The sequence below is a fragment of the Labrus bergylta genome, chromosome 7, assembly GCF_963930695.1.
Source record: "Labrus bergylta chromosome 7, fLabBer1.1, whole genome shotgun sequence".
Lineage (NCBI taxonomy): Eukaryota > Metazoa > Chordata > Actinopteri > Labriformes > Labridae > Labrus > Labrus bergylta.
In genome coordinates, this window is record NC_089201.1 from 11,271,365 (window position 1) to 11,299,359 (window position 27,995).

The 27,995-nt window shown below is 38.4% G+C and overlaps 2 protein-coding genes across 2 annotated transcripts in view; both read right to left on the reverse strand.

Moving 5' to 3' along the window:
* Window positions 1-4,963: 4,963 nt before the first annotated feature.
* On the reverse strand, window positions 4,964-8,940 carry gins3 (GINS complex subunit 3). Its single transcript, XM_065957272.1, has 3 exons — window positions 8,656-8,940; window positions 7,186-7,419; window positions 4,964-5,913 (listed from the first exon to the last, which is right to left on the reverse strand). Exons 1-3 carry the CDS (start codon window positions 8,824-8,826, stop codon window positions 5,683-5,685), a joined length of 636 nt encoding a protein of 211 aa, XP_065813344.1. The 5' UTR covers window positions 8,827-8,940; the 3' UTR covers window positions 4,964-5,682.
* A 3,513-nt stretch (window positions 8,941-12,453) lies between these two features.
* Window positions 12,454-27,995, reverse strand: part of znrf1 (zinc and ring finger 1) — a 61,502-nt gene continuing 45,960 nt past the window's right edge. The window contains exons 3-5 of the mRNA XM_065956737.1: window positions 17,126-17,231; window positions 15,294-15,385; window positions 12,454-14,330 (exon numbers count right to left, since the gene is read on the reverse strand). Of these exons, the coding sequence (XP_065812809.1) occupies window positions 15,328-15,385; window positions 17,126-17,231 (164 nt within the window). The 3' untranslated portion in view covers window positions 12,454-14,330; window positions 15,294-15,327. The remainder of the gene's footprint in view (window positions 14,331-15,293; window positions 15,386-17,125; window positions 17,232-27,995) is intronic.

Sequence of the window (27,995 nt, forward strand, 5' to 3'; positions counted from 1 at the left end):
GTGTCTAAAACAAACTTGAACAGGCTGAGAAGTTGGAATGTCACCTCTGAATAACAAGCAGTGCTACTGCAGGGACAGCAGGATAATGATATCAGCGTCTAAAGGCCAAGTCACTCTCAGAAACACACACACACACACACACACACACACACACACACACACACACACACACACACACACACACACACACACACACACACACACACACACACACACACACACACACACACACACACAGGGAGCGTGGACGTAATCCTAAGCCATTTTCACATATGCACTCCGGATAATATCTAGATAATTACAGTAGGACCGCTCCGGAGATTCTCCGTTCACATATGCTCCTCACAGCGGGGGACTTTCCCTGTCAGAGGGGAGGGGGGTCGGGTGATTTCCTGAGGTAAGACGTGACGTAAATAAAAAACATGGAAGTAGCGGCCGAAGCAACAGAGTCCGCTACACAACGCTATAATGAGAATATTTGCCTTTATATCAATGCTATGTGTAGTCCAATGGAATGACAACATCCACAAAAGAGAGGAGAACAACATACTGACGAACAGAAAACATAATGCAGCCGTTAAATTACGTGCACAGAGATCGTAGAGGTCACGTGCAGACACTTTAGGCAGTCACTGTATATAAACATCATTCTCTTTCTATTGGCTCGAGGTGAATTTTCCGGAGAATATGCTGCGGTGTTCTCACATCAGCTCACTCGGACTTTCTGTGGAAAAAATACTAGGGGTCTGGCTGGAGAAACTCCGGGTGTTAAAGCCCCTCCGGGTAGCCTAATCTCTGGAGTTTTTCAGGAGATTTCCATATGTGTGAAAAGGGTTCTAGTAACTCCTTGCAAAACTATAGCCAGTTAAAGCCAGTATGTTTTGTTTTTTTCGATTAGACTTTGTGCTGTGATAGATTCCCTCTGTGGATGTTTTTTTTTTTTTTTTACAGGAGTTTGTAGTGTTAAACAGATTTTCTGCAAAGTGCCTTTTAGTCAGTGTTATCCAATATTAAATGACTACCTGACAACTGATCCCCTGGTAGTTGTCTTGTTTGTCATTCTGCATGGTGCTTGTCAGAGTCTTTTTGTCATGTTCCCTGATTACACAATGTGTCATTGTTTGAGATGCAGTAGTGACTCAGACAGTGTTTTCTAAATCGAAACCAAGATGCACCAGTTAGTCATTAAGTTGAATATGAATAAGATGTAGAAGTCGTATTAGAGGCCTGAAAAGTACAAATATCAACATAACATTATAGTCACAAGTATGAGGTGAATTTTTAATTCCAGTGCTCAACGTTTGTGTGGATTTGCCTTTTATTGGCTGATATGGACCAATCAAAGATCAATCAATTTCTGCTTATGTTTTCAGATATGCTGCAATATTAAATATTCAAACTTAACTGAATATGTTGGAGAAAAAGAGTTATTTGTGAATATGAAAGTGTCATCACATAGTTTGTCCAGCAGAGGGCGCTGACTCTGAAGTGTATTACACTCCCACTGTCTGCAACAAATATAGCTAACTAAAGGTGGTTGGCTATGGTAATCATAATTTTATATAACAATGTTTAAGGATGGAAACTTTCAGGGTATCTTTGCATAGTCATAGAGCAAAACTCCAGAAAAACACAAGAAAAAAATTATATTTAAATTCCAACTCAAAAATGTAACCGTTACACAGACGGTGAACTCACCCCTCAACAATCGGTGTTGTAATCGCTCTCAAATATACTTCATCAGTCAGGATCTACAACATACTATACAACAGAATGAACTTGAACTTAAAGCTAATATAATATCGATTTTAACAGTTAAAAAAAATAAAATGAATGGAAATTTAAAGGTCGAACGCGTAAGATATCTACTTAATTAAATCATAAAACGACCTTACTATATCATCAGACATTAAGGAATCATAATATGTTGAAGTGCTGGCTTCTATCACAAACAATGCAGCAGCCAGTCGTCCTTCTAAGTTTTGATTCTGGTCCAAAATGTTCTGTATCTGTTTTGACCAGAGAAGGTATGAGGATTTAAGGCATCCCCAGTCGGCCGTTTTGGACACCCCTTAGTTTACAATGCAAACCGCAAAACTACAGGTGTTGCAGCAATGAAATTGGACAGGCGAACTGGTTTGGATATAACTGATTGTACTCTCGCTCAGAAGCCTCTGCATTTTTCTAATAAGCTCCACAAACAGAAACTTGGTGTAACTAGGATAAATATTGGAGATGCTTTTGAAAAATGGAGAGAGGTTAGCGACATGGCAACCTGCACATCGACCATAGGGAGTAGGGGGAGACAGTCAAATTGGACTGCAGTTCACTTTTTTTAACACTAGGTGTCCCTAGTTACAGTACATATTACTCCTTTAACATTTCCAATATGTTGTAGCTTGTTAACATGTAGATATAGACAGGAGTGTGAAACATTCATTAAAGAGTTCAGACAGTTTCTAACGCTGAATATAATATGAATATGTGTCAGAGTTACATAACGCTCCTTTAAAATCTGTTATGGCACATTTTTGACACAAACATGTAAAGATCAGAAAAGTCAAATGTCTGTGTTTTTCAGTATCTCATGTTATTTGTTATGACTTCACATTATATATTTTAAATAGACACAATTCTGGAGATTAGTCTATTAAAGGTATAATGGAAAGAAAAGAATCATCCTCGAATTACTGCAGTGTACATTATTACATCCTAATGACAAGTAAGCTTTGCAAATGCACACTCTTAAAAAAAGCAGAAGAAACTTTTACCTATTTTTAAGTTGATGGTGCAGTATTTGCAACTTTAGATACCTTTGATGTTGTTTAAACTTTGTCTGACTTTCCACAGGCAATATGTGATAATGCAAAGAGTGTCCCTGGCTGCCGGGCTATTTTGGGGCTTTCTGGTTGAATGGAGTCATGAGGTGGTGGGTGGGCAGATGACGTGATGTGAAGCAGGTATTGCAGCATCACTGTTGATTTGAAAGAATGCTTTAATCCCATTTGTACAGTTAAAACTATAAATAAAATAGTGTTGGTGGGTTTTTTACATGCAAAAGGCAAGCACTTAATGATGGTGATGGTTTAGATTGATTATGACAATAACAATATTTTGGATGGTTCTGATGCTGATAAGAACTTTCAAGAACAGCTGTCGATGTTGTGCACTGCCTGTCAGCACCTGTGTGTCTGATCAGACTTAAGCTGTTCGTTTGCACCTACTGACGATGTTTCCTCCTCTCTAGATCCTTGCTTGTGTTGTGCTTACTCTGATGTACGCCACTTTGGATACAAGCATCCGCTAAATTGTGTCCTGCTTTCGTACATGATACTCTAAACTCTTTATCAGAATCATAGTTAATGTATTAAAATAAGTACATCTCCTGAAAAAGAAAAATTACCAAATGAAAATAAAGAAGCTTTTAAGTGCCTGAATCATTTTCTTATTTTAGGCCAGATCTTTCATCAGATTTTCACTTATTACCAGGAATTTCAGGTTAACGTCACTTAAGAAGTCCCCTGAAGTGAGGTGAAATAACTTTTTGAACCAGCAGAGGTCCTTGATAATAAGAGGCTCTTCATAATCAGTGTCTGCAGGTGGCCGGTGAGCCCACATGCATAACTTACACCAACAGCTTGTCCTCATTTGAATATCCATTTAGTCAGATAGTTTATATTTAAGTCAGAGAAGAGAGAAATGGATAAGTGTGTTGTTATTTAAACTGTAAACTGTAAGGTTTTTTAAGTTAAAGTAATGCTTTTAATTTAATACTGATGCTTCTTTTGTGATGACTTAAAATCTGGGTCATTAGTAACCTTCATATCTGACTTTCTACTGACCTCTCTTGTTGTTGTGCAGATGTAGAGCATTACAGGGAATGTCAATAACCCCCCTTTTTCAATAACTTTGAAAAAGGGGGGTTGTTATACACACATCACATAGTTACAGGGCAGTGCAAAAACTTAACTTTATCAAAACAATTATTGATAACAGACAAAACATGTCCGTTACAGGCTAGTTAGCTCAACATGTTTTTGTTGTCATGTTACAGCTATTAGTCTAACATCTGTAGAGATGGCTAAATAATCGCGGTGTTATAAATCATGAAAACAGCCATTTTAAAGAGAGAAAAAAAATGGACCTTGTGTGTTGTGTCTTTTTTACAAAAGCGTCTTAACAAATCCACAAGCGTTTCTGATCAAGATGTTTATGACACCCGCACATTTTAACACTCTGCTACTCTGTTGAGAGCAGGAATGGTTCATTTCACTAATCCACAGCTTGTTGGGTATATTTTTTTCTCTTGGACACGATCAGCTCATGACAACAAGGAGCAGTGTTACAGTAAAGATTTCATGCTGAGGGAAACAACAAAGACTGCTTATTAATACATTCAGCATATTATCTTCTCAATAACTCTGTTTGTTTGGCAACCCTCCCTGATACTTTCTTTTTTTTTTTTTTTTACCAAAGACACATTTTAACAGCATTTGGTGCCTGGCAGGTGGTCATTTCAGATTCTACTCACTGTGCAAACAGTCAGCATTTAGATGTGGCTTCACTATAAGTATTCATAACAATTAAATGATAGCTGCTGTATAGTTGGGCTGCACAATGGTGAAGTGGTTAGTGCTGTTGCCTTACAGTGAGTAAGTTACAGGCTTGAATCCCTGTCGGACAGGGCCCATCTATGTGGGCTCTCTCCAGGTACTCCGGCTTTCCCCCACAGTCCAAAGACTTGCTCATTCGGTTAATTGGCGACTCTAAATAGCCCGTACAGTATGACACCAACACGCAACATCAAATCAGGACTGGTAGCCTGCATAGGCAGTCATTATTTTAGTGTTTGCAGTTTTGTTAGAAGACCTCAATGCTATCTCAAAATAACAACGTTGATTATATTTAAATAACACACTGCTACATTATGGTTTAAAACTGGAAAAAAAAAAAATCAAGCAACTGTATTTGTCAGCTGTAACCAGCAAACGTAAGAAATCTTTAATTACTTGAATAAAAACAGTCAAACCACATCAAGAACATAATATTGTATATTACAAGAACCAAATATGCTTCCATTAACAGTTTCTGCACCATCAATAAAAAGAGACAAATAAATATGATACAGTTATATTTATAGGGTATCAACCAGTCCTGATATGGTATCTGGATTCAATATATGTTGATAATGACGGCAAGCTTCAACGTAATATTTGATTTCTTTCTCAAGTCTGGTGGACGCCATTTAAAGATGTTCGTGTTTTTACTTAAAAAAATGAATCAGATGAAGCATGTAGTCATTGTACTTCTTGAAGTAAAGAGTGAAACAACTGGAGTTAAATTTAGCAGCAGCTCAGCTTGCTGTCACTTCAGCCGTGCCTCAGAGTGTTGTAGAGACAGTGATTGACATAAAGCCACTTTATTCACTAGTTTTAACTATCTGCACTTAAGAAAAAAGAAAATGTGTGCTACTCTTCCAACTGGCAGCATTAAGGAAAAATGACAGTGATCCCAATCTTTGTCATGATACCCAGCCCTTTTATACTTGACCAATGTTGGGCATCCCAACTTATCTACCCAGAGCAAACCAAATGAAACAGGAAGTAGGAGTCTGCTTCTACTGTGCTTTGACCTGCTGACTAAGTTGTGACCAGTGTCTTTTGTTTTCACTGCCGGCCTGGGTCAGGGCTGAGCATCAGTCATCTTCCTCTTGCGGTAGTTGAGAACCAGACTGGAGGCGGTGAGTTGGGAGGCCTGGCCCTTCTCCCAGCTCTGGAAGCCGTTCAGGCCGCTCTGCCCGGACCTGAACAGAGTCTTCTCCAGACAGTCCAGGTGCTCAACTAGCATCGATGTGTCCTCATTGTAGGCATTCTGGGAGGAGTCCATGATCCGTCTGAAGCGACCTATGAATGTCTGGAAGGATGATGTCAACAGTTTTAAGGATTGGAGTTGTGGACTTTTTGGTATGCTGGCAACGTTTTTAAATCAGAGTGACCTAGTTTGTAAACCAGCAGTAGCAGCACCTTTGATATAAAATTGAATCATAAACCTCCGTTATGTATATTTTTATGTCTCTCGCCTTACGGCAAAACCATCACCAAAAAACACATGGATGTCAAAAATACGGAAACTTTCAAGAGGATGACTCCAGAAATTCCAGAGTTCTACCATCTTGCATATAAAAAACATCTCACATCCTGCCTTTCATGCGTCTTCAGGTGAGATTTCTACCTGATATTTATTTTCTTATTCCTAACATTCTGTCAGGTCTTCATTTGCTGATGTGGTTATAGACCAAGAGGATGGCTTTTTTTTTTTTTTTACTTAACACATGTGATAATCTTAAAATGTGTGATGCTTAGAGGAGTCATTTATCAAGCATCAATCCTCCTCCTTGTATTTTTATGTCAGACAATGAGATCAGAGTCAATCTGCCTGGTAACAGACAACCAGCACTCTGCAGTGGTTTGTGATCTCATTGCTCCCCCTAGCTGCAGTGTGTTTAATAACACTTCTGTCTCCACTATGTATCTGTTGCTCAGTTACATTTTGTAGCATATAGACTGAAATATGTAATTTGTTTATTTTACCAAATGCATATTCACATTTTTGGGACCTACAGGATTATAAAGATTGTTTTATATCTCTCATTTGCATCAATGGCAACCCTAAATCATTTTCCTCACAGGTCGAAAATCTAACTGTGTACATCAGTAAATGTGGAAATCCTCACAATTTTATTTTGTCAATATATTTTAATACAGCTTTTCGTTTATTTAGTGTTTCAGTTGGTGACAATTTTAAAAGTGTTGAGTCTGAGTCACTAAAACATCTGCCACCATCAGGAGCCACTCTCCTTTTCTTCTCCTGCGGGTTTGTCATCATGATCGAACACTTAATTAATGAGTAATGTGTATAATTAATAGATTATAAATCCATTTAGGGTTTCCAAAGATGTGTTGTGTCCTTAATGAAGTGCTAAAGTAATCATTAATCATTTTAAATCAGGAGTCATTTATGCAACACAGCACCCTGTTTGATCATGCTTTTATAAATAGTCATCCTGCATAGAACTTGTAACTCCTGTTATAAAAAGTTGAATGCCTTTTTCAGCAGAATGGATTGACATTAAATGCCAGTCATTTCGCTAAACTCCTCTGTGCTATGGTTTGTGTGTGTGTTCACCTGCAGCAGTGTCTGTGCAATCTCTGGATTCTCCGGGCTGTCAAAGTGCAGCATCTGGGATCCCAGGCCGTAGTAGTAGGGCCCCATCTTATGAAGGTTCACCACGTTGGGATCGGCATTGAAAACCGTCCTCCAGCCTTCCCTGTAAACCTTCGGAGTCTCAACTGACAGCACCCGTCTCTTCTTCTCGTACAGACCTTTTGATAACCACACAGGGAGTTCCATCTTTGTACCCTGCAATTAAAGAAACAGACTTCAGAGTCAACACCACGGCTCTCCGAGGTCTGCAGGTAAATGTGCTGGAGCATATGTGGAATAATTAGCCAGGATCAAAGACTGAACTTTTACATAACACATATTTTAAACTTTTCAGAAGAGCATTGGTGTTATTTATAGAGATCGTACCGACAGCGATGATCAAGAAAAATCGTTCATTTTTAACATTCTCAGCTCTCACAGTCTTTCTTTGAAAACATTCAGACTGAACTGCAAGTAACCACAAATGTTGTACATCAAGACGTCCAGACGAGATGGAACAGCTGCTTCTGTGTGGTAAAAAGTACAATTCTTACACTTCAGTTGTTGCTGCTGCTGCTTCCTGTTCTCCTGTTCGTTTTGTGCAGCCAGCACAAAGTTCACATACATTTCTTGGGAATCACTTTAATAAGAAATGCAATGCCAGGGATGCTGGTGACCTGGTAGTTGGTGTACGGAGGCTTAGCATCCTGGAGAGTGGGGGGGGGGGGGGGGGGGGAGACGGGTTCAGGGTCCCGCCTATGTCTCCTTTCCCACATTTCGTTTCTCTCTCTCTCTCTCTCTCTCTCTCTCTCTCTCTCTCTCTCTCTCTCTCTCTGTTTTGACTCTTTCCACTATCATATCACTTAAATTCAAACATAAAAGTCCAAAAATAAATGTTGAAAATGCTGCTTACTACTGCATGGTGCAACCTAAGCCTATACAGTACATAATACCTACCAACAAATTAACAGAATTAGTTATCAGATCAGAACTGAAAAAAGTGGATCTATGCATCTCTTGCTGTTAATGACAGTAATGGCGTTTTTAGAGAGCTGGCACTTATTAATTACATGACATGTTTTGTTTAGCAATACTCTTCGGAGGTCAAGGTTAATGTACTACATTTTCCTAAAATGTAAAGAGTACCCAGACTTACCTGTTACATTTGTTTTAATAGAGGTTTACAAGTTACTATTATTTAATATAAACACTCAGTTGTCTTTATATTTACAGTCTATGATCCTGAGGATTCGTGAAGTGGTTGATCTCTAGGATTGTAAAGATAGCTTGAATTGACTTTCTTATTTATTTATTTATTTTTTATAATTTTCACTCACGTACCAAAACAACACTGAACGATGCTTCTCTCTTGGACTTCCTGACAGACTATTTCCTATATAGAAATAATTTAACAACTTTGTTTGAAACATGTTTATCAGTAACTTTACAAACCTCTGTTATGTCCTGCGAGTCGCTCGATTTCTCCAGGAATCCCAGCCGGGGGAAAGTGCACTCTGTCCGGATAGGAAGTTTCTCATGAGAGAGCAAAATATCGTCCAGAGAAAGGAAGTTCTCCTCCATCCCGACACCAGGCTGTACCGATAGATATGATTGTGTATCCATCTTGAGCAACAAAAAGGGGACAAACGGTGGTCTTGTATTTAATAAATTGACAGACGTCTGCCCTCTTGTGCCTAACACACTTCCTCCTTGATGCTTGGCGCCAGGATCTGTTAACCAATCAGGGCGCCGCTGTGGCTTCCAGACCAGAGCAATCGATTTGTTTAAATCGAACTCAGTAAAAAAAAACTTTATTCTAATCTTGTCTTTTACTAACAAAGATGTTTTTTTCTTAGTTTAATATAGGATTGAGAATTACTGAAACAATACTTTAACTATTTGAACATCATCTCTGGCAGTAAAATTAATTACAAAATACAAATCATCTTTATGCCATTGAGATGAAATTAGAAATTCAGCCTTTAGAGGTCAGCGTACTCCCATTACAAATGTAGATCCTTTTTGACCTGTTACAAGAGCGATCAAGAAGCTTCATTAACATTGATAATAATAATAATAATAATAATAATAATAATAATAATAATAATAATAATAAAATAATAACAATAACAATAATAACAACAACAATAATAATAATAATAACAATATTTATAATAATAACAATAACAATACTACTAATAATAACAATGACAATTATAATAATAACAATATAATAATAACAATAATAATAATAATAATAACAATAACAATAATAATAACAATATAATAATAACTATTATATTATTACATTCCATCAAGCAATTTTTTAATTGATTATCTGTCCCTGTAGGTTGTGCATTGAAAAACTTTAAAAAAGAACACATCAATTGAGCTGCATGCTATGATACATAGCGGACATTGTGCGTCACAAAAATAGGGGATGAGGTTAGCAGTTAGGATTATTATTTGGTTTCTTTAGGCCCACTGTTGTGCACAATGATGTGCTTCCCCAGCCTTGCTGAAATCTACACTGCCCTCTGTCTGAAAACTCACCGTGTCATGGTCTTATTAAGGGACATGGATGATGTCATGCAGCCAAGAAGCTTGTTAATCTTTGAAGTGGCGGGTAAGAGGCATCACACCACGTTGTGATCAGTGTTTGAAGAATAGATGAAATAGCTTATAAATCTTGAAAACTTCCAAAAACTGTTTCTCTATAAGTTAAATAACTATCCCCTTAGCTTCTGAATCCAACATTAAGTGTAGGGAAGGTGGTTTGTTTGAATACGAAACGCTCTTTGGTTAGGCTTAGCCACAATAACTTTTAGGTTCAGTACATACAATTAAGTCCTTCTGTTAGTGTTATTATATTCAAGCAGTGTGTTATTGAATGTTTAATGGCTTGACTCTATTATTTGAAAATTAGCTGGGAAGTCTATAGTCACAGTGGAGTGCTAACAGTGGAGTTACATGGTGCAAAATCAAAGTCTATCATCTTTCATCTATGATCACAAAAAAACAAAAAAATAAAGTTGCGGTCCTGTCGTAGATCTTTTGGTTTAAATTTTAGTTTGTGGCAAAGAGAAATTAAATAGTTATCATAATAATTTTGCTAGATTACCAAGAACTGCCTTTCTGATGAAATATGAAATAATGAGGAAGCACATCGCTCGTCACTCTGAGTGATGCACATTGTAAGGCTTCGTCTCCTGGAAGAAAGTCTGTGTTGTCACAGAGCGGATACTCACCTGCTCGCCACTGATCGTGTCAGTCAGCTGCCTGAAATTTTGGATGATGGCTTTTGTGGTTTCATCACTGTGAAACAATATCATAGTATTCATCACTGTAAAGCCACTAGACTCCACACCTACTGTATGGAGACAGACCCCCCCCTATATTTCCACAATGCCCTGTCTTTGGACTTATTAAAGATAAAATCTCAAACACCATCTGTTCTCCACAGCCTCCAAACTACATAGCTTTGCCTTGTCGTCGGTCTCCCATTTATTTGCTACCTGTCTCTGTTTTGTTTTTGTTTTGTTCTTTGATTGGTCCCTCCACTATTTAAAGCATCCTTGAGTCCCTTAAAAAAGGCGCTATATAAATTGAATGTTTTATTATTATTATTATTATTTTTTTTATTATTATTCTTTATCCCTTGTTTATCTTATCTTATCTTGGGGTGGCAGTAGCTCAGTCTGTAGGGACTTGGGTCACCGGTTGAAGTCCCGGTGTGGACCAAAAAATATGGAATTGGTATGGTAGCTGGAGAGGTGCCAGATCACCTCCTGAGTACTGCCGAGGTGCCCTTGAGCACTGGCACCAAACCCCCTCCTCAGCAGCGCCCGCTGTGGGCAGCTCTGTCACTCTGACATCTCTCCATTAGTGCATGTCCACAGGATCCTATTTGTGCATTTGTGCATATTTCAGCCTATGTGTGTGTTGCATGACTTACAGAGTGTAAAAACAGAATTTCCCCTTGTGGGGATCAATAAAGTCAAATCTTAATCTTAAACTCAAGACCAGCAGCAACTCTAGGCTATAATATTCAGTTAGTTGGTTAAACACCTGCATATGGATTTAGTGTATTAGAACTGACCCATAAGAACTTAAAGTTACGTTCTGAGCTCTCATGATAAAGTTCCTCTGCACTGAGTTGAACATCTTTACAGGAGTTAAAACCCTTATATTATGAATGGTGCAGTGTGAGCACAGAGCAGCCCGTGTTATGTGAATGACTAACTCATCACTTGTTACTCGAGGCAGTTTTCCTGTCAGCTTCACATCACTACAGGAGCTCCTTTGGGAGTTCACTGAATTCAATTCTTAATACCAGCAAATATGAAATGTAACGCACGTATAAAGGGACTACAGAGACATAAAACAGCAATAAAAGCAAAGGCAGCAACAACTTTTCTACCTATCACCAGCTTAGCATAGTGAGCAGCGTGCCATGTTTTCATGAGGAGATTCTTTCTCAATTTTTATGTTTCAGAAATTAAATGTTGTTCTTTTGATAGCAAGCTACATACAATCTGGAGTTGCATTGGCAGATTTTTTTAGGATTCATGGGTCTTTAAGTCATGTTGGAAAATTTTTGAGAGAGAAAATCCGTCAATAGGATGCACTGCAGCAACAGAACATGTGCTTGAAGTAAGAGTCACACAAGGGAAAGGGAAAGTAACAGCTTTTTTGATAGAGAGCTGAAGGTACACACTTGTGTAAATAGAAACATAAGGACAAATGGCAACTGTGATAACCAAGGTATATTTCAGTTTGAAACGTCTAAATGAGCTTAATTAGGATTAGGATTTACATTCAGCCAGATCCCTTTAAACTCTGGGTACATTTAAGATTAAATCAGTAGTTCAAGTGACAGAAACATACATGTTTAGGGTGCTGCAGTTCAGAATTGTATTGTTTTTCTCTTCTCTTACCTTATTCCTATAACAATGGCTGCTGAGGCTATGAGGAATTGTACTGTGTGGAGAAATTCATTCAAATGACTAAATAATACAAGATTACACTGAGCCTGTTTAGAGATATGATGGTTCCTTCATATTCATCCTGAAATAACTCCTGGAGTGTGTCTCATTAATGTGTGTCACTAATAGAAAAATGGTATGTTATGAGAATTGTGTGTCTATAGGCCCAGAAATACCCCAAGGATTTGAATATGTGTGATGGAAATCCCAGTGCTTCAGTTTGCATACGACGTATGTGGGTCACAAAATGAAAGTTCAACATAGAGTCTGTCATCTAGCACAATTTATTCCACCATTTGTTTACAGTAGCTTTGTAAATGCAGTTTGTTCGTAAGTTGATTTGTAGTAGTCGTCATACATCAGCTCTTGGCATTCTGAAGAGTGAGTAACACCTCACATGATTTGAATATTAAACAAATATTGTTAAATATGAACAAATGAATAAATAAGCCCCGTTCAGTGGATCCACTGTGGGACTACAGAGTCCTTTATTGGGTCTGAGTGGCTCACGTCTCCACTCGCAGTCAGCCAGACCTTCTCTAGCAGAAACACAATGTGGAGAACCGACAGTAGCATAGACCAACAGGGGCCTCTTGACTCACACACTCAAACGCACATGCACACACAGTCATATGCACAGAGACGCACTTACACACTCATATACACACACACACACACACACACACACACACACACACACACACACACACACACACACTTGAGGCTCTCACGAGAAAATGACTAATCATGATCACATGAAAAAATCTGGCAGATCTAAAAAGAAAGAACCCAGAGAGGTTACGTGTATAATTTACAATATGTCATGTCGCTTCTCTGTAGCTGTAAACATCAGCAAAGTAAAGGGAGGACTGCCAGTCACACACACAGGGAAAATGGACACCTAGACTGTAAACATTTCAATACACAGACACACATAGCACTGTCCAAGTCAGCTCTCTACACTGACCTTTCACGCTGGCTCTCACTCACACACACACACACACACACAGTCACACACACTCACACTCACGCACAGCAGGCTTCTGCAAAAGCTATGTTGTCACGGTTCCAAGCACGCACACACGCTCACACATAATTTACATACACATACCAGACAAAGCCTGACACCGGAGCATCTCAAACACACATTAAACAGTAGGAGCAAACACTACATTTCTGGCCCCTTCCCCCCCCTCCTGATCAGAACTGAGCAAGCTCAACCCGCTCCTCTCAATCCCAGGTCCATCATCAAACCACCCCCTTCATCCTATAGTCACGAGGCAAGCTGACATCTAAGTTTGTTTGTTTTGTTTTTGTTTTTTACATTTTGTTCACCCTCCATCCTGCCCACAAACCAGGACAAAGAAGCATTTGGGGACTTTACGAAGTGAATATAATGCGCCAATTTGTCAGGGTGGGGGTGCTCCGAACTGAGGCAGAGACTTTGAGAAAGAAGGACACCGGGACCCAGTCTGCCATTAGAGGAAGTCATCATGTTGGAGTCCCGTTGTGAGATGAGAGGCCCACTAAAAATGTACAAGTCTGTTTGTCAAAACAAGCCTCAGCAACTCAACAGTTCTCCATACATCGATGACCCCCTCCCTCTCCTTCTTGTCCTCATCGTCTTCCTTGGTGTGGGTTTTTCCTCCCCTTTTCTCTCCGGCCTCCCTCCCTGCTCTGCTTCCTCAGATCTCCACAGTTAAGGCCATGGGAGGGCTGCTTGACATGATTGACTGACAGTCCTGGATCCGGATACAAGATGTAAGGCTGGCTGATGGAGGCCTGCGAGGACCTGAGCTCTTCAGGGAGGCGAATGGACACTTGGGTTGAAGGGGGCTTTGAGGCAAAGTAAGCTCTTTAAGGGACTCTAATGGCCTTCGAATGGGGTCTGGAGAGAAGCAAGGACAGGAGTAGTTGCGTATGTAAGCAGTCTCTTCAGCAGTGGTAAAGAGGGACTCGGGGAGAGGCCGTTAAATGTACGATGGTTTGAGAGTCAGGTGTTTTTTGGTTCAGTTTACAAGGAATAATTATCTTGATAAGGTTTATGGATTCTGTCAGGGTAAGTATGTGTTGATCGCTTTGATTGTTTTATCCTACTCGGTTGCGTCTGTCCACATATCCATGGCAGGACCACAAGATGTCCTGCAGACACAGAGGGAGAAAGTGTATGAATTATGAAAACAACTTGTAATCCATTGTTCATTTCAAGCTTTGTGAGCAGCATGGCTCTGAAGTTGAGGCCATTTTTTGTACATTATTGGACATTATCCATGCGGAACAAACCAAAGAAAGGATTTGCAGTAACAGTTAAAATTCAGGTCACAATATTCATTATTAAATAGTTGCTTATTAGCATGCTAAGCCCTTATTAGTACCTTCTTCCACAAGATCCATAGTCTATAGCTAATATGCTAATGACTGCTTATTGACAGTAAGTGAGGAAGTTGTTGAACATGATTTATGATCTTAATATGCTTATGCTTTATATCTAGGTCCATACCCTCCCCTCCCTTCCTCTCATCCCTTCATCTTGTTTGTATAACTCTAGGAACAGTCTGGGCCGTGATCAGCTCAGTCAGAATAATGCCTGAGACGGAACTCACACCCTGACTCAGTCCAACCCGACCAGCCAACTGACAACATCCTCTTCCGTCATGATCATTATCTTAACATACAATCATCTGATCTATCATTAAAAATCTAAAACGCATACTGTTGTGGCATGGCCCTTGCTAGCGAATGCACAGGCAAAGTCTTGTTCATGTTTAGCATGATGCTCTGCAGATCTTTTTTTTCCCGATGGCAGCACATTTGTTGTATTTAAAGTCGTTTTTTTTAATGTTTTTATCAACTGAACTACAACGTGACCTGCTGCTGGTCGCAGCGCGAGCAAGTGCCCTCAGGCAAACTAAATTGTTTATGACTGCGGAACATTTTCTACCAATTATCAGTTTTGTCCTTCTCAAATGATTCTGTACTCAGTTAAATACATTAAATCTGTTATGTCATTGAAGGAAGTTTACAGTCTCACATATCACACAGTCATACATATGTGGCAATAATCAGCTTTCAGACTGAAGTGTGTGTGTGTGTTCTTTTTCTCACCTTGAACAGTGTTCATAATGGGCCTGGTGGTCAGTCAGTCAGAGGGGTGTTCAGGGCAGGACCGATTGATCTCAAACCACGAGTCTATACAGCTGGAGGAACACACAAACACACGAACACGTTGTCAGACCACATGCACATATAATGCAGCTGCTAATACAGAGGATATTGTGTGTGTATATTAAAGCCATTCAAAGATTTACATCATGAACTCAAAAGGTCATCAGCCCGGAATTTAACAAATGAACATCAATTTGATAATGCAAGACATTTCATAGGATAACACTTGAATTGTACAGTTATCTTAAATAATTCAGTAGGCCTACTACAGAGGATTGTTGCTAAAGTAACAAGTGGGCAAGTTGGAAGGTTTCCATGCACTCCCACAACAGCAGAAGAGACAATATACAATATATAATTGAGACCGAGAGGAAACATAACAGCAGTGTTACAGCACACTCAAATGTACCTCCACATTCTCACCCAATTTCTGTGATTCTTGTGATTCTTCTTGTGAGTATCAGAGGAAACTCTTTTACCTCAGTGAAATAGCAATCGAAATAAAAGCAATAATAATACAGTGCCGTAATATGCACACATCTATAAGGGGTGTATGCGTTTTAAAATGTAGGTTAAGTTAAATTACAGAGAAATACAGAAAACAAATAAAGCAAACTTGAAGTATTTCAATTTAAAGAAGTCCTTGAAAGAACTGTGGTATTGTATTAACAATAGTATACATTCTAATATATAGAAAAAAGTCTGTGTACGATTTATTCCTGTACAAGTTCTATTAAGAATAAATCCATGTTTTTACATTGTTTTAAGGTACAAGTTAAAGTCTACATTATACATGCTTAAGCACTTCACAGTTGTATTTAGTTGATACTATTTTTGAACCAGTATTGTTATCTTCAGGCAGAAAATGGTTTGGAAGAACTGCTTCATCGGAATCCTGGATGCTAATTTTAATGCTAATGTTGCTGCAAATAAAAGACTGGAAAGAAGTTATCAGTCATGTAACTGTAAAGTCCAATCAATGCATTACTTCATCTCAAAAAATAAAGTTCAGTAGAAATGATGGCTCATGTTTCTCTGTGTTCTATATTTAAATGTCTAATGCTATTATTTTTCCTTTGTGAATTAAACTATGATTTGCACCTGTGTTTTTAATGTTCTACATTAAAAAAAGTATCTGTGAGTTTTATTAAAACATTGAGTTAAACTGGGATGGAAATCAGCTGATCTGCTTTATGGCACAAAACAGGAAGAGGGTGCTGTTTGTGGAGAGATAAAAAGTTCACGTGATGGAAAGCAAACGCAGACGTGAACAGCAAAAATGTTCTGTTAATTAAAGTGTACATTTAATATGTAAACATTATAAATAGCCTATATTCAAAATATGAATTACATAGAAAGGAAAAAAAACTAAATGAAGCAATATCCTTTTGTCTGAGAAAGCGCTAAGACTCATGGGTAATACCCACTCAACTAAACACTAGCAGCCTTTCAGGTGTCTTTAGCCTGTTCACATTTGTTCATGATTCTTCTTTAAAAGACGACAGATAGTTTACCTGACTGGGAATGTTTAAAAACTGCACCACACAGCTCTGTTATTGTCCAATGATAATACAAAAACAACCTCTAATTCAAAGTCAACAAGCAATGTCCATCTTTAAGGAAAATTTGTATTGCCATGCAGGAAGTAGATTTAATTAAAAGAAGTGCAACATTATATAACAGGCAATGATTCATTTCTGTATGTGTGTGATTGTGTGTGTGAGCGTGTGTGTGTGAGCATGTGTGTGTGTGTGTGTGTGTGTGTGTGTCACCTTTTGTGGTAGATGCAGAGGCACGGCAGTCTGGCTATGGTGTCCCCTTGCTGCAGTTCCTCTAGACAAATCACACACTCACCGGCATCCCTCGCCAACACATCATCTAAAGTGGCAGGCACACACACACACACACACACACACACACACACACACACACACACACACACACACATACACACACACACACACACACACACACACACACACACACACACAGAAACACAAACAGGAGAACATATATCAGTATGCACCGAAGACAGCCACAATTTCAGACTCCGGCAGCATATCAAACACAGCAGGGAGCAGTAAGGACAGCAGGTTGGTGCATTACACGCAGTAAATGGAGAACCAAATTCAAGATGTATAAGAAGTCTCAAGGCTGTTTGGACAGGAGAAAAATTACCAGACCATCATGTGGAAACTCATCATCAAAGAAAAATTATGATTTTTACCCACATAACTGTTATTATGAATGTAGGCTTCAAAAAAAGTGTTTAAATGGTTTACATGTAAGGTGATTTAATATTCTCCAAAAAAGTTTATTACATTTTTTTTTCCATAATACAGAATTTATATTTGGTTCAATTGTAGTCAAAACTTTTCTGGAAAGTTGTTCCGTTTCTGCCCTGTGAGTTGAACATAACGTTTTATGCACGTTAACATTCGAAGCCCCAAAACATTTAGCTTCAAATCTTAAGTATTCCCATAAGCTACATAATCATGTTTATAAAAACCTTTCTAAATCTCCCATGTCATCAGATTCAGGAAAAGTGGATGAATGATATATCTCCCAGGCTCTTATCTGAATCCTCTGAATGATGCAGTAATTAACAATAAACCTGACTTTCTGATGTAGGGTGTAATTTAAAGAAATGCAATGTATATTTCTACTTTAACACCATTCTAGGAATCACAACATTGTCTTCAGCACTTTGCTGCTGAGCAAACGTCGGTCTGGAGTTTAATTGGTTGACAATATGTAAAGATGGTCCCATGTGTTAAGTGTGAATTCATGTGTGAATTAGTTTGTTTTTTTCACTCAGGGAGAAAATGTTCAGGTATCTTATCTAAAATAAAGCTTTGAACCTAGAAAGAAAACTAGAAATATAGTGGATGCTTGCTGGTGCTTCACTTTGAGTTTCTTTAGCTTGAAGTGGAAGCTGGAACTACAGTCTCTATCCACAGAGAGTCAATAGGAGCCAAACTGGTCGCAGTGTGAAAACAAGTATCTGCTGGTTTTTGTTTGGAAATAAACTGGCTAAAAACTGTTCAGATTACAGTAATCTCATTACACCTTTCTTTTCCTGCATTAACTGCTTTCATTTTTATTTGACAGTTACCATATGTATAAATTCAGTTCAAAGTAGATTATAGTTCTTAAAAGGATTTTTTTTTTTCTGGCAGGTGGTCTGCAAACATTACACCACACAAATAGATTACAGTTCATATAAACATTATGGAACAATAATACAAAAAAATAAGGGTGTTAAGCTTTAATACAAAAATAAAATAGTTGAAAGACATAACACCATAAGTGTATGGCACTTGACCAACCCAGCTGACCTAACTCGTCCAATAAGGCAGCAGTCCGACCTTCAATTGATGATATATACTCTACTAGTATCAGTTCTGCATGTGATTTATGTTTGTGATTTGTATGTCATAATTGGAAAGACAGGGCAGTGGACAGAGTCAGAAATCAGGGAAGGAGTCGGGAATGACATGTAGGAAAGGAGCCACAGGTCGGATTATAAGCCATCTCGGCAGCTTCTGTACATGGGATGTGCTAACTAACCAACAAAGACACAACACAGACCTATTTTCAAGCATTAGGAACACCAAGCTGCTGTAATTAATGTGTTGGGGAAAACAACAGAATGGCTTTGTCAATGATTTAGAGTTGAGGTTGCGACTTATTTTCTTTTTTTTCCTACTGACAATAGGAATGAAAACCAGAAACTGAAAGGATTAAAACCATTTTAATATAAAATAGTTTAAAACAATGTGAATTAGAATTGAGTTCAGCAATCTCACTTCACCTCAACTGGGTAGAGGTTCCATAAATGTTGCATTTAAAACATACAATCATGTGAAGATGTCATGTGTTTTGATGTCATTGTTCTGGTATTACAAATATCAAGGTTTAAGGATATGTCAGAATGAAAGTAAAGCATTTTTCATTTTGTAAGGTGTACTATTGGGAGAGCAGAAAGTGAACAAAGGGCTCTTCGCCCACGAGTGGAGTGACTTTGTTTGTAAATGTGACAAAATAACACTGTCCAGCCCAGAACTTTGGTTCCACAGCTTCCGAGATCTTTGGACCCCACAAGATCCCACATCTGGTCTCAGCACAAGAGGAACTCAATCTTTTCCTGCTAAAACATGTTGTTTAGACTTTCATCCTGTAGAGTAAATCTCAGAGGGAAATAACCTGTCCGTTTGGACTGACCACAGGGCGGTAAGGCCGAGAGTGTTTTATGACCCTGCAGAGACTGGCGCCACCTCCATCAGTTAGAAAAACAGATAAATTTCACTCCAACTCGGACACGGGACATATCAGCACCTCCAGAGAAAAAAAAAACATGGAGTCATTCACATTCCTTAAGGTGCAGTTTTAAATTAATTCCAAAAGAAACTTCAACATGAGCTGGTTCAAATCTGCATTTTCTGCAAAGACACTGTAAATGGTTGATGATAATGAATGAAATTAATTTGCGTTTCTCTTATAGACCAACAGCCAACTGAAAATCCCCCCCCACACACACACACACACACACACACACACACACACACACACACACACACACACACACACACACACACACACATACAGGAGAAATGGCCTTTAAGAGTACTCCTCTTTACTAAATATTAAATAAGGTGGATTTCAGATCAAATTATTCAGTAATACCTCTTATGTTTATCTCCTTTCTTAATACATCGGTAGAACAGATATATATGGATGGATAGATGGATGGGATGGGATGGAGGGATATAGGGCACATAAGGACAGAGAGTAGACTGTGAGGTAGTGAGACAGAAGACATATGCTCTGACTGCAAATCAGCTTAGTTCTTCAACAAACTCCCATAACCCCTCTCTTCTCTCCCCTCCTTTGCCCTCACTCTATCTCTCTCTCCTCGTATGACGCCCACCTCTGTTATTCCTTTGTTCACTGTAGAACATCCCTCCATCCTCAGTCGCCCCCTCCTCCTCCTGAAACAACCCCAGCATCTCTCCAACAGAGCGCTTCAGATTAAATCTCTCTCTGGAATCTGCATGCTCTGTCTGAAAAAAAACAATACAGCATCTCCACTCCTCCTCTTCCTTGTATATACATGGAATACAAATCCAACCAGGAAGCACTCAAAGATTAATCTACCCCAGAAAAAGTCCCACAGTCCTTCAAGAGACACAGCGGTTCATGCTTGGCTGTGAGTGCGAGCGTGTATTAAATCTAAAGTCAACATCTGACCCCAGCTGTAATAATCAAGGGAAGAGGGTTGTTCAATCTTGTTTCCTTCACCTGTGAAAAAAAAATAAAAAATGAGGTCATCTGGATAAAGTTAGAGCCATAACTCAACGTAGTGCTGCTTCAGGCCAAAACTCTTTAAACTGACTGCAGTACAAACTGCAGCTGCAAGACTTCTAAGTGGATCAGATAGGAGAGCGTCAACACTGTTAAAGTTACCTCCACTGACTCCATATGAACTCCAGAGCTCATTATGATGTGTTTTTGTTAACTTTTAAAGCCTCTGAGAATCTAAGAGCAACATAAGTGGGCTTTGACTCATTAGTACCAGCACATGACCTTATGCTACTTTTCCCCAGGCTAAACCTGGTTACTATAGTACAACAAGCACCACCATTCTTAAGAACTACTCAGGGATTGAATACCTTCTAGTGGTGGTCTTTGGATGCTGAAATGTTCAATAGAAAGTGTCCTTACCCCTATGCAGAGGTGGAAAGAGTACTGGAATATTTTAATTAGGTAAAAGTACTATTATTTTGATCAAATTTTACTCAAGCACAAGTAAAAGTACCAGATTAAAAATACACTCAAGTAAAAGTAAAAAGTAACTTGTTTTTACTTTAAGTAAAAGTTTTAGTTACTTTTTTTAACAACGGCTCTCTCTTGTGTAGTGCAAACAGGAGAGGAGGATTTAAATCTCAAAGTTGTTTAATAAGTTAAGGTAAATTTTTACAAAATAAAACAAGTCGACACACAACATTTAAAACCCTTTTTAGGCCTTTTTTTTTTTTTTTTACCTCTAACAGTTGTGATTAAAAATGTAGTGAAGTAAAATAATAAACCTTAAACAAAACTTAACCTACCTACTTAAGTAAAAGTAAAACTTCTTAAAAAGTACAATTAAATCAAAAAAGTATTCAACTACATCAACGCAACTAAATCTAATTTGCTACTTTCCACCTCTGCACCTATGTTACAAAAACAGAAAGTTGTTTGTCTTCTCCTATTAGAACAGCAGAGCCTGTCAAAGGGTTTCCATGGGGAAAAAAAGTTCTATGGGATGATCTGATCTAAATTTGTCCTGTTATTGGCAGCATGAAAGCTCCCATGCAGCAAGTTTAAAGACAATCAGCTGTTTAGATCATGAAATATTAAAAAACTTTCCCCCCACAAGCTGAATCAGCTTGTTGATTGATGTCAAAATTCACAGTCATCCATATTACTGTAATGATTAATCCAAAAGGAAACTGTTCTTAAAGTTCAACAAAGTGGGATTAAACTTGGAATCGTTGTAACTCAACAGTGACATAATACCGCCTTACAAAGCTGGTAGTTTAAAGTCGTATTAAAACAAATGTATACAGATCCATCAAAAAGGTTACATTTCAGAAACATTCATTCAGACTCCTTTCAATAGAGTTTTTTTTTTTTCAGCAGCTACATGTTTTGTGACATTCAACAGTTCATCATTCAACAGTAGCGGCTGCGGCTCAGGTGGTAGAGCTGGTCATCTTCTATCCGGAAGGTCAGGGGTTCAATCACCAGCTCCTGCAGCAACATGTCCGATGTGTCCTTGGGCAAGACACTTAACCCCAAGTTGCTCTCGCTGCTTGGTCGGTGGCATATTAATGTGTGAAACCAGTCCCTTACTGACCATGGAGCAAGAACATGCTTATTATGGTTAATAGCAATATCTGTACACAAGTAGAATTTAGGTACCATAAAGGGACTTTGGTAAAGGACAAGGCGATGTTACGTCAAGTTTAACCACCTCAGTGAATCATGAATAAATTTAAACGGTTGTGGCAGTAGTGGCCTGAATCAAAGTGTTTGGCAGACAAATAGACAGATGCAGGGAATAAAAGGCAGACATAAACATGGCCAATCATGCTTCAAAAATGAAGCCAATATGGAAATACAAAAAAAAAAGTGTAGTTCTTCAAGTGTCCACCTGAGGCTCTAAAAGCCAAGGAAACCCCATTAACATCCATCCATCATCGAAAATCGCTTATCCTGGTAAAGGTTCGAGGTGGCTGGAGCTGGTCCCAGCTGTCATTAGGCCAGAGGTGAGGTAAACCCTGGGATGGTCGCCAGCCAATCACAGGGCTGCAACAATTTACTTTGTCAAATAAAACGCTTTGGATCAACTCAAATTAATTTGATGCTGTAATGGCTTAATTTTGATATATTTTGTTTGATATCATTTATTGTTAGCTTGTGTGTTTTTTGGTTTATCATTTTCATATTTTTTTAATATTTATAGTTTTGTGGTATTGCCAAACATATAGTTGTTGTCTAGTGCTATTATTTGATTCTCATATCCTTATTTGGTTTGGCTAAATTGTTTCTGCAACCTTGATGTAAACAAAGAGTAGAATTTAATAGATTTTTCAAAAATTGAACTGATTTGAACTGTACCAAATAGAAGTGTCTCCAATGAAATCAATTGAAAAGATTGATCACTTGGGGGCAGTCCATGTGTGCTCCCAGGTCATGCAGACTTTCAGGGGTCTCTCAATCATCAACTCTCTCACCTGCCTGTCTCCCTCTTGACTTTCAGCTGTCTCTTCTTCCTGCTGGCCTGCCAACCGAAAAGGCATTTGGCATCCACCGTCTCACATCAATTATGAGTGAGAGGAGTGGATCTTTGCTCCCCTGAATCACACACTCTTCCTCTTTCTTCTCTCTTTCAGTGTCCTCTGGTGACCTGAGCTACAATAACAAAACTGAATGTCTCGTATTCTTCGCCTTTCTCTCTCTTACCGTTTGCTCACTGACATATCTCCTGCTTTCTATGTCTTCATACCACTCTCCAGGCTCTACTCTACAAACTGAGTGTGTATCTGACGACCCCCTTTCTCTCTGCGAGGGGTTATATTTAGCGAGAGGGTAATATCATCATGCAAAGTCCGAGCCCAGAAAAGATCAAGTGGTCAGCTCACGTGGACTCAGTTTGATACCTATAACCTTCGCCTGCTTCACACAATCTCATGCAACGTTTGCCAACACCAGCGATTCCAGTCCAATGTTAGACTTTGTGTTTCCATTGTTTACTTAAGAAATGTAAGCTCAAAGTTGTTACTTGTCAGTCATTCAGAGCAGCAAAGATGGGACAGTAAGTTTTTGTTTTTTTAATCAATGTAAAAAAAATGTGTGTCAGATGTTTACAATATAGATATTTTGTAATCAGTGTGTTAATTTGACATATTGCCAATCCATAACTTGATCAAGGAAAAGTACTTCTTGCATCTGAGGAGCATATTACTAATGAGCCTCTGACAGGTCTTTGTTCTGAAGATGACTACTCCTTCACGGTTTTGGATAACCCAATAAATTGAATTTAAGATTATCATTATTATTTATTCCCCTTTATTAAATAGGATCGATGCAGAAATGAAACAGAGGAGATAGAGGGGTATGAAACACAACAAAGGCCCTGCAGTCATGCGGCCTTTGGCTTCCAAGTTACATTACAACTTGATTTTCATACCATACAGTGTTTCCATAAATACATACAATAGCTAGATGGTTAAATAATAAATAATAAAACTTGACTCTATTGTTTTAAACCGAGGAACAGGATAGCATAAATCAGGCATTTTAGGCTGCAACAATTGCTGAAAAAAACCTCATGTAGGGACTGCTATTCCTCAGACAATTTAAGCTCATAAGATGCAAGACGTGCTAATATTTCAATAAATCTGGTTGTTCCCATCTTCCCTATATGTTCACACCGAAGATGAGCGTAAATAAACCAGTAAAAGTGGAAGAAATGTCGAGGCTACAGATTATATTTTTGAGCTGAAGACATGATAGTCCATACGAGCAACAGTAACAAAAAAAATCAAAAGGTGACACGACCATTAAATGTATGAAAAGTTTAATGGAAATGGTCATGGAAAATAGGGCTGACAAAACACTTTAAAAAAGTAAGATTACTATATGAACAACACTTCTAAACATTAATTAATTGGACACAAAAAATGACTCAGCTCAGTGGCTCTATTGTACTCTTAATGAACTACATGTATGCAGATGACTTGATGCTTTTAAGAACTAATGTTGGGAAAAGGGAGTGTCATTGCAGTCCTGTTAGAGTTTGGTTATATTCCTGCAACTATTGTGCGCATGAGAAATGTCCTTCCTCAGAGATGTGCTGATGTGCGACCGTCAGAAGGCCCAGGTGATTGACAATAGACCCCCGAGCATGCTGGGAAACGAGATAAGCAGCAACTCGGTTCGTTATGCGATTCTCAAAAAAACCCAGGAGAACACAGAGAGAGAAATTACAGAGAGATTACACAAAGGGAACAGAGCTGGACAGACAGACAGACAGACTCACAGAGGACGGAGGTACAAGGAGAGAATGAGAGAGAGTAATTTGCTGAAAATAAAGAGTGACAGGAGAGACAGAATGGTAGGGAAAAAAGGAGGAGTTATGGGAGTAGTTCTCCTTTTACCCTCTCTCCTCTCCTCTGTTATCAGCCATCAGGGTACTCCATCACTCTGGATCCCATCTTCTTTAAGACAGTTTCACTCTCCTCTCTCTGTCTCTGTCACTCAATCTTTCCCCCTCACAGTCTGAATAAGGCTGCAGGCTTCAAGCGTACATTATTTTTTACTGCATCGGACTTGTGGGCCAAGTTGACAGCTATTTGTGGAGCTGTAAAATTACTTCCCTCCTCTGCCTCCCTCAAACAACGCTACATGATTTAGTCTGTGTGGTTACTTTATCCTTATTATGAGAAACAAGACAACACTGTCCCCTCAATGCACACACACACACACACACACACACACACACACACACACACACACACACACACACACACACACACACACACACACACACACACACACACACACACACGCACACTTCTACAAGGTGACCTTCAGGCTCCATGTAAACAGTCTTGAGTTGAGCAAGTAAATGTCAATCAACGAGTTACTGGAGGGCCATGAACAGAAATGACGGCTGTCAATCACGTGTCTCCAAGCAACTGGGATTGGTCGCCCAGGAATTAATTAGAGTAGACTGGAGGGTCGATAGTGTGTCCGAGGCAGTTATATGAGTCAGTGGTCCGTGTGGACTTTTTTTTCATTCATAAATATCAACACTCAACAATCAAGACTGAGTTGATTAGACAAAATGCTTTTTCACTCTCTGAAATCACTTAACATGTTTCATAAACTTTAAAGAGTTTGTGTAATATCTGTATTACATGAAGTTTTGGCATTTATTCAGATATTTGTTTAGTGTTGAAAAAAACAAATTATCGCAATGTTCTGAATAAAACTAAATGTTTTACGATTACTAAATCAATTTATTTTACAGTTCCATGTGAGATTTCAACCTCAGTCTCTTGAGAGCACAATGCTTAACAAACGTCACAACTCTAATGTAAAGCCTTTTGCAATGTAAAGTTTTTTTGAGTTATATAGGCTTCACTTATGGACATTTTTTCTACTTTTAGTTTCTTGTTCTACAAAACAAAAATGATGTCCCTCAGTTTTATTTCATCATTTATTTCTTAATAACAGGTGATATGTCATGAAAACATTGCAGAGTTATTTCTCATATGAAAGAAATATATCTTTCATGATCTGTATTAAATTAAAATTTATGATGACTCGTCTTGAACTGGGGCGACTTTATATGAACATATCCAGTCAAATGTGATTTAATGTGACAAGCTTGGCAGCTGCTCATATCATATATAAGTTATGTTTTTTATTGACACTTCTGTATTGCATTGGGGTTGATTGAATCAGTCTGGTGCTTCTAATCAAACAAAAAGCCTTAATCAAATGAATAATTCCAGATTGATATTCTACTTTCAATTTCCAAATGATTAAAAACAAAGGTTTAACCTTAAAAATTGATTTAAAAAACTTTCATCTTAATAGACAAACAAATGATTTACAGCTATTGGTATAAAGAAGGAGAAAATATTCAAGATTCAAAAAATGTTATTTTCTATCACAGAGACAGAAAGTTACCTTTGGTAAGAGGCTCAAGCAACACAAAAACATTCACATCCATTAGACTCACATACAATCAGAAAATCTTACCAAAAAGTTCCAAAACGTAAGTTTTATGAACAGCTTTTTAAAATGTAGAAAAACGAAAATAGTTTTGGTGTTTTAAGAGTTTTCATCTGCTTCAGCTCCAAGGAATACATTTTTGGTATTCCATGAACCAAATAGAATAACAATAAAGCTGTTTTTTGACAGTGGTGTAGTGCCAAAATAATTTTAAGTGTCCCCTCCAGTAGAGGATAAACAGCCTCTGTTATGAACAGTGACACATGAGACTAATTGCATATTTAGTTTGTGTACTATAACCAATTAGAGACAGAGTAGGTCATCTCTTCACCATCCTAGGAAAATAAATTGCAGCATACTACTGACTATTGTCAATCAATCATTGGTTTGACTCAGAGGGGATTTAGAAGTGGGTATAACCTATGGAGACTGAAACATAGGAGGGTATACTCCATAAACATGTGTATACCCATGCACTACACCACTGATTAGTTGTCTTACAATAGTGGTTTGCTTAATGTTAGTAGTGTTAGTGTCATGATTTGGTCTTATTTAGTTTTGTATTTCAGCATTTAGGTTTCCATGTTTTAATTTCTCCTGTTTATCCAAGTGTTGCTTGTTTCCCTTGTGTGTTTCTGTCCTAATGTTTCATAGTTTAGTCTTTAGTTTTTCGTGTGTTATTTTGTAACTTTGTACCCTAGTGTTTCTTTTTGTTCTAAGTGTGTTTTTGTTACTTTCTTGAGGTCTGTGTGTCTTCAGTGTTTCATGACTTAGTTTGTAGTTCTCCTCAGTGTTTCTTGTATTTTATTCCTGCCTCTGTGTGTTTCCCAGTGTGGTTGGCCTGATTGTCCTCACCTGTGTCTTGTTAGTCTCACCTGTGTCTGATTACCCTATGTCTATTTAGTCTCTGTGTTTCTTCCCCTCTGTGTCCTAAACGCTGAAATACAAAACTAAATAAAACCAAATCATGACAGTTAGTATGCTAGTGAAAGCAAGTGATCGTGTACAGAAGCTAGTGATCCAAATATTTATAAGGGACATTTAGATGCATTTGCCATTACTCAATGGATTCCAGCAGGACTCAGTCTGGCTAAGAGCACATAGCAGTACTCCAAAATGTAAAAACACTCAGGAGTAATGGATAAGCAGCAACAAAATCCAATCAATCAAACAGTTGTTGAATAACATGGAGAGAGAGAGAGTAGCATCAGGGAGAGACAGTGAGGGATGAGCTAACAGAGGAACACAGCAGCTCTACACTGACGATCAATAAAGCAAAATAAAAGAGCCTGACATTGTCGGCTCTCACAGCCCTGCACAGTTACACACAGAAGCTTTTCTAACATTATG

Coding starts and splice junctions, on each gene's coding strand:
- gins3 (XM_065957272.1), bottom strand. CDS start 8,826: ATGGATACACAATCATATCTATCGGTACAGCCTGGTGTCGGGATGGAG. Junction 7,420..8,655: donor ACTCGCAGGACATAACAGAG/GTTTGTAAAGTT, acceptor CTTTAATTGCAG/GGTACAAAGATGGAACTCCC. Junction 5,914..7,185: donor TTGCACAGACACTGCTGCAG/GTGAACACACAC, acceptor TCATCCTTCCAG/ACATTCATAGGTCGCTTCAG.